General features: G+C 39.6%; 1 protein-coding gene across 3 annotated transcripts in view; it reads left to right on the plus strand.

Annotated features, from left to right (window-relative positions):
* Positions 1 to 7,836, plus strand: part of KATNA1 (katanin p60 (ATPase containing) subunit A 1) — a 68,599-nt gene that overhangs the window by 28,791 nt on the left and 31,972 nt on the right. For all 3 annotated transcript variants that reach the window (XM_011947379.1, XM_011947380.1, XM_011947381.1), the window contains exon 4: positions 2,486 to 2,666. In XM_011947379.1, the coding sequence (XP_011802769.1) occupies positions 2,486 to 2,666 (181 nt within the window). The remainder of the gene's footprint in view (positions 1 to 2,485; positions 2,667 to 7,836) is intronic.

Genomic DNA, 7,836 nt, shown 5'->3' on the forward strand with positions numbered 1-7,836 from the left:
TCTTTCTCTCTCTCTTTCTTTCTCTTTCTTTTCTTTTTCTTTCTCTCTTTCTCTCTTTCTCTCTCTCTCTCTCTCTCTCTTTCTTTCTTTCTTTCTTCTTTCTTTTCTTTCTTTTCTTTTCTTTTCTTTTTTTTTGAGACAGTTGAGGTCTGTTTCCCAGGCTGGAGTGCAGTGGCACAATCTCGGTTCATGCAACCTCTGCCTCCCAGGTTCAAGTGATTCTCCTGCCTCAGCCTCCTAAGTAACTGGGATTACTGGTGCATGCCACCACACCCAGCTAATTTTTTGTATTTTTAGTAGAGATGGAGTTTTGCCATGTTGGCCAGTCTGATCTCGAACTCCTGGCCTCAAGTGATCTGCCTACTTCAGCCTCCCAAAGTGCTGGGATTACAGGTGTGAGCCACCGTGCCCGGCCAGGAGTGTCTTTACTAATAGTGTGTCTCTGAGACTCTTCTCATTGTTACTGCCTTAAACTAGGCCCTCATCTCATATCTCAGTAACATTTGTAATCACAAATGTCTCACTGCTTTCTGTGTTTTCTTTAGCAGTATATCATGTTCAGTATTAGACTAATATTTCTAAAATGTTTTCAGTGGATCCTTGTTAGCAGTTAGCTAAAAGCTAAGCCTCTTGAACTGGTATTCGTATCTTCTGTGTACCAAACCATTTCTGTTCAGTATTATTGCTTAATGTTCAGCATTATGTGTTAGACTGGTGTCTTTATAATCCTTTACATAGATTAAGCTCGTTTTTGTTTCTTTGCTTTTCTTTATTGATGTTCTATCTATAATTGTACCCTCTTGTTTAGTTGAACTCCTGCATTTCCAGTCCCAGTTTATTTTCTGTCTCCATGAGGCCATTCCCATTGCCATAGCACAAGGTCTGTTTCACACCTTCTGGTATACATGCCTAGCTTTACACATCTTCTGTCTGTTTAACTATACTGTGGTTTATTTGAGAATAGGACTCCTTTTTTTTGTTTGTTTTCCTCCTTGTAAATGGCTGCAACCAAATCTGGGAGCAGAGTAGGAGCCTAACGGATATTTGAGAAGTCTGAATCCTGCTACAGAAATAAGGATGAAATGAGGACTGACACAGGGCTCACTCCTGTAGTCCCAGCTCTTTGGGAGGCCAAGGTGGGAAGATCGATTGAACCCAGGGGTTTGATACCAGCCTAGGCAACATAATGAGACCTTGTCTCTACAAAATACAAAAATTAGCCTTGTGTGGTGCCATGTGGCTGTAGTCCTTGCTACTCGGGAGGCTGAGGTGGGAGGATTGCTTGAGCTTGGGAGGTCAAGGCTGCAGTGACAGAGCAAGACCTTGTGTCAAAAAATAATAATAATAAAAAATAAATACATAAAGGTGAAATGAGGTGATGTATGTAAATGTAAAGCACCGAACATGAATTCTAGTAACTGTTGATAGCTAGTGCTGTATCAGTTTTTTAAATGGAAAAATGATTAAATCTTATTAATTAAAACACAAAAATATGGTATAGATTGAGCTTCCCTGATCCAAAAATTCAAAATATTTCGAAAGCTGAAACTTTTTGAGCACCAGCATGACACTCAAAGGTCATACTCAGAGGAAGTGCTCATTGGGACATTTTAGATTGTGGATTTTCAGATTTGAGATGCTCAGCTGGTATCTATATGCAAATATTCCAAATTCTGAAAAAATCAAAAATTCAAAAGATTTCTGGTCCCCAAAATTTTGGATAAGGGATACTCAAATCTGTATATTCTAAATAAATGGTACCAAATTGCATATATACCAGTGGATTAATGTGAATTGAGTACTTGTGTTGTATTCTGGTTGTCTCGATAAAACTCTCTTCTCTGATAATTTTTTTTTCAGCTTCCAACAATCAGATGCATTCATCTTTGATACACAACAATTTCCTTTCTAAGTAGAGGTGACCATTACTTCCCCCCCATTATTTCTGTAATATGACTATACCACATTCCTTTAAGTCACCACCAACAGATATGTCAAATTTAAATTTTATTTATTTTTATATTTTTATTTTTTTTGAGATGGAGTCTCACTCTGTTGCCCAGGCTAGAGTGCAGTGGTGCGATCTTGGCTCACTCCACTCTCCACCTCCCAGGTTCAAATGATTCTTCTGCCTCAGCCTCTCGAGTGACTGAGATAACAGATGCGCACCACCACGCTGGCTAATTTTTTGTATTTGTAGAGATGGGGTTTCACCATGTTGGCCAGGCTGATCTTGAACTCCTGACCTCAGGTGATCCACCCACCTTTGCCTCCCAAAATGCTAGGATTACAGGTGTGAGCCATGGCGCCTGGCCCAGATTTGAATTTTAGATCTTAGGTTGCAACATCCTGAAGTTTATTCAGTTGTGTCTTGTGATCAGTTGTTGCATTGGCTTCTTTAGTTCACTGACTCTAACTTACACAGTATGTCTGCTCATCTATATGTGGAGTTGATTATGATATTAATGAGTTTTTGTTTGATTAGGCCCTCACCAGGACCTAGAAAACGCCAGTCTTCTCAGTACAGTGACCCTAAATCACATGGTAATCGTCCAGGTACAACTGTCAGAGTTCACCGTTCATCTGCACAGAATCTTCACAATGACAGAGGGAAAGCTGTTCGTTGTCGTGAAAAAAAAGAACAGAATAAAGGAAGAGAGGAAAAGGTAAATGTTAATTGAGTTTTATAAGCGAAAAAGGTATTTCTGAACCGTAAAAATTGATACTGTACACATTTATTTTTTTTTCTTTTTTTCCTTTTTTGAGACAGAGTCTCACCCTGTCACCCAGGCTGGAGTGCAGCGGCGTGATTTTGGCTCACTGCAACCTCCACCTCCTGGGTTCAAGCATTTCTCATGCCTCAGCCTTCCGAGTAGCAGGGATTACAGGCAGGCGCCACCATATCCGGCTGATTTTTGTATTATTAGTAAAGATGGGGCTTCAGCAAGTTGGCCAGGCTGGTCTCGAACTCTTTACCTCAGGTTATCTGCCCCCCTAGGCCTCCCAAGGTGCTGGGATTACAGGCGTGAGCCACTGTGCCCAGCCTAAATTTCAATAAGTTGTAGTCTTCAGTTTGTCAGAGCTATAATAAAACCTTAGTTCTGCTACATCTAGGCTGGGATTTTCCCCACTTGCAATTCAACAAATATTTTGGCTTTTTTTGGTAACTTTATATTACGATATAATTTCAGACTAGCAGACAATTTGCAGGAATGGTATAAGGAACTTCCATATATACTTTACCTAGTTTTACCAATTATTAATATTGTGCCCCTTTTGATTTATCATTTTCTTTCTCTGTATACCCTTTTCCTGAACCATTTGAGACTGAGTTGTAGATATAACGCTCCTTTAACCTTCAGTATTTCAGAATGTATATCCTGAGTAGTAAGACTTTTTTTTATGTAAAAACAACACAATTATCAAAAGCTGTAAATTTTACATTGTTATAGTACTATTCATCTAATCCACAGACCTGTATAAATTTTGGCCAATTATCCCAAGAATGTCATATAGAGATTTTCCCCCTTCTGTCCCCATTAGGTCAGATTACAATGTAGAAGCACACATCGAATTTAGTTATCATGTTTCTTTAGTCCCTTTTAACGTAAACATCAGTTTTTGCCTTTCTTGGACTAGAATTTTTGAAGAATTCAGGCCAGTTATTTTGTGGAATATTCCTCAGTTTGGGCTTGCCTGATACTTCCTCAGGATTAGATTAAGATTATTTATTTTTTGCTCATCATCACTGGCCATCAGAGAAATGCAAATCAAAACCACAATGAAATACCATCTCACACCAGTTAGAATGGTGATCGTTAAAAAGTCAGGAAACAACAGATGCTGGAGAGGATGTGGAGAAATAGGAACACTTTTACACTGTTGGTGGGACTGTAAACTAGTTCAACCATTGTGGAAGACAGTGTGGCAATTCCTCAAGGATCTAGAACTAGAAATACCATTTGACCCAGCCATCCCATTACTGGGTATATACCCAAAGGATTATAAATCATGCTACTATAAAGACACATGCACATGTATGTTTATTACGGCACTATTCACAATAGCAAAGACTTGGAACCAACCCAAATGTCTATCAATGATAGACTGGATTAAGAAAATGTGGCACATATACACCATGGAATACTATGCAGCCATAAAAAAGGATGAGTTCACGTCCTTTGTAGGGACATGGATGAAGCTGGAAACCATCATTATGGACAAACTACCGCAAGGACAGAAAACCAAATACCGCATGTTCTCTTAGGTGGGAATTGAACAATGAGAACACATGGACACAGGGTGGGGAACATCACACACTGGGGCCTGTCATTGGGTGGGTGGAGTGGGGAGGAATAGCATTAGGAGATATACCTAATGTAAATGACGAGTTAATGGGTACAGCACACCAACATGGCACATGTATACATATGTAACAAACCTGCACGTTGTGCACATGTACCCTAGAACTTAAAGTATAAAAAAAAAAACACAAAGATGATTCTTTTTTTTTTTTTTTTGGCTGGGCGTGGTGGCTCATGCCTGCAATTCCAGCACTTTAGGAGGCTGAGGCTGGTTAATCACTTGAGGCCAGGAGCTCTAGACTAGCCTGGCCAACATGGTGAAAACCCATCTCTACTAAAAATACAAAAATTAGCTGGGCATGGTGGCGGGCACCTATAATCCCAGCTGCTCGGGAGGCTGAGGCAGGAGAATTGCTTGAACCGGGAGGCAGAGGTTGCAATGAGCTAAGATCACACCACTGCAGTCTAGCTTGGGCAATAGAGCGAGATTCAGTCTCCAAAAAAAAAAAAAAAAAGATTATTTTTGGCAGGCATACCATTGGTATGATGGTTTTTTTCTCTCAGTGTATCTTATAAGAAGGCACAGATGTCTGTCCTATTACTGGTGATAAGTTGGATCACTTGGTTAGGTGGTGTCTGCTTGGCCTCTCCACAATAAACTTACTGTTTGACCCTTTGTAATAATTTGTGGGAGGTACTTTGAGACTATGTAAATATTCTGTTTCTCATCAATATCTCATCTACTTGTTTTAGCACCAAGTGATTCTTGTCTGAATCAACTATTTCTGCACTGATTGCAAAAGCATAATTTTCTAATGCCAGCATTGCTTCTATATTAATTATAAAAGCTGAGTGTAGACGTTGGCTTTTAAAAATTTTCGTTTATTATTTTTAATTAGACACATAATAATCATACATATTTATGGAGTACAGTGTGATAAGTCAGTACACATATACAATGGGTAGTGATCAAATTGGAGTAACATATCCATCACCTCAAACATTTATCATTTCTTTGTGTTGGGAATATTTAAAATACGTTCTACTTATTTGAAAATATACCATAAATTATTTTTAATTACAGTCATGTGGCTGGGCGTGGTGGCTCACTCCTATAATCCCATCACTTTGGGAGGCCGAGGTCGGCAGATCACTTGAGGTCAGGAGTTTGAGACCAGCCTGGCCAACATGGTGAAACCCTGTCTCTACTAAAAATACAAAAAAAAATTGGCCAGGCATGGTGGCACACACCTGTAGTCCCAGCTACTTGGGAGGATGATGCAGGAGGATTGCTTGAGCCTGGGAGGCGGAGGTTGCAGTGAGCCAAGATCGCGCCACTGCGCTCCAGCCTGGGAGACAAAGTGAGACTCTGTCCCGAAAAAATTAAAAAATAATAATAATTACAGTCACCCTATAGCACTATAGAACACTAGAATTCATTCCACCTATCTGGCTGTACTTTTGTATTTGTTAACCAATGTCTAATATACCTGTACCTTCCCCTACCATCCCAGCCTCTAGTAACCATTATTCTACTCTATACGTCTATGAGATCAACTTTTTTAGCTTCGTCATGAGTGAGAACATGTGTTAGTTATCTTTCTGTGCTTGCATTATTTCTCTTAACATGTATTTATATTACATGAAACATAACATGTTTATATTACAATTTCTTTATTCATTCATCTGTTGATGGGAACTTAGGTTGATTCCATGTCTTGGCTATTGTGAATAGTGCTTATAATAGTATGGCGGTTCCTTAAAAAACAAAAACTAGAACTACCATATAATCTAGCAGTCCTGATGCTGAGTATATCCAAAGGAAAGGAAATGAATATGTCCAGAGAGATCTGCACTCCTATGTTCATTAATCCTATTCTTCCATTAATCCCTTCCTCCATACTGTTCATAGTGGCTATATTATTTTACATTTCCAAGAACTTTGTATACGAATTCTTTCTCCAAATCCTCACCAGCATTTGCTAGGTTTTGTCTTTTTTTTTTTTTTTTCTTGGAGACAGAGTCTCACTCTGTTGCTGAGACTGGAGTGCAGTGGCATCATCTCGGCTCACTACAACCTCCTCCTCTCAGGTTCAAGCAATTCTTATGCCTCAGCCTCCTGAGTAGCTGTGACTACAGGCACACACTACCACGCCTAGCTAATTTTTTGTATTTTGGTAGAGACGGGATTTCACCATGTTGCCCAGTCTGGTCTCGAACTCCTGAGCTCAGGCAGTCCACCTGCCTCAGCCTCCCAAAGTGCTGGGATTATAGGCATGAGCCACCATGCCTGGCCCCCTTCTTTATTCCTCATGATAGCACTTAATATTACCTGGTACTATTTGATGCACCCCTCATACACACACACACACACACACACACACACACGTATGTAAGTCTATGACAGGGTTTTTGTTGAAATTACTATCATTGTTTTTTAAGATGGAGTCTCACTGTGTTGCCCAGGCTGGAGTGCAGTGGCATAACCTCGGCTCACTGCAACCTCCACCTCCCGGGTTCAAGCAATTCTTCTGCCTCAGCTTTCCAAGTAGCTGGGATTACAGGTGCCTACCACCACACCAGGCTAATTTTTGTATTTTTAGTAGTGACCGGGTTTCACCACGTTGGCCAGGCTGGTCTTGAACTCCTGACCTCAGGTGATCCACCTGCCTTGGCCTCCCAAAGTACTGGAATTACAGGCATGAGCCACCATGCCCGGCAGTTTTTGTCTTTTTGCTAACAGCCATCCTAATTAGGGCAAGATGGTATCTCATGGTGCTTTTGATTTGTAATTCCCTGATGATTAGTGACACTGAGGATTTTTTTTTCATATGCCTCTTGGCCATTTATATGTCTTCTTTTGAGAGATGTCTATTCCAATTCATTTACTCATTTTTTAACTGGATTATTTGTGAGGGTTTTTTTGCTCTTGTTTGAGTTCCTTGTATATTCTGGATATTAATCCCTTGTTAGATGAATAGTTTGCAAATATTTTCTCCCATTCTACAGGTTGCCTCTTTATCCTTTTAATTGTTGCCTTTACTGTGCAGAAGCATTTTAGTTTTATATAATCACATTTGTTTAGTTTTGCTTTTGTTGCCTGTGCTTTTGAGGTCTTCCTAAAATCTTGACCCAGACCAATGTCCTGAAGCATTTCCCTTATGTCATCTTCTAATAATTTCATAGTTTCAGGTCTAAACGTTTATATCTTTAATTTATTTTGAGTTGGTTTTATATACGATGAGAGTTAGGGTGTCTAGCTCCTTATTTCTGGAAATGGATATCTAGTTTTCTCAGCACCATTTATTGAAGACACCGTACTTGCTCCAGTGAATGTTCAATACATGGATTTCTGGATTCTCTATTCTGTTTCATTGGTCTGTATGTCTGTTTTTATGCCAGTACCATACTGTTTTGGTCAAGTAGTGTGATGTCTCCAACTTTGTTCCTTCTGCTCAGGATCTCTTTGGAGTCTTTTGTGGTTCTCTAGGCATTTTAGGCTTTTCTATTTCTTTCTTTTTTTTTTTTTTTT

This window comes from Colobus angolensis, unplaced genomic scaffold, assembly GCF_000951035.1.
Source record: "Colobus angolensis palliatus isolate OR3802 unplaced genomic scaffold, Cang.pa_1.0 Scaffold263, whole genome shotgun sequence".
Classification (NCBI taxonomy): Eukaryota; Metazoa; Chordata; class Mammalia; order Primates; family Cercopithecidae; genus Colobus; species Colobus angolensis.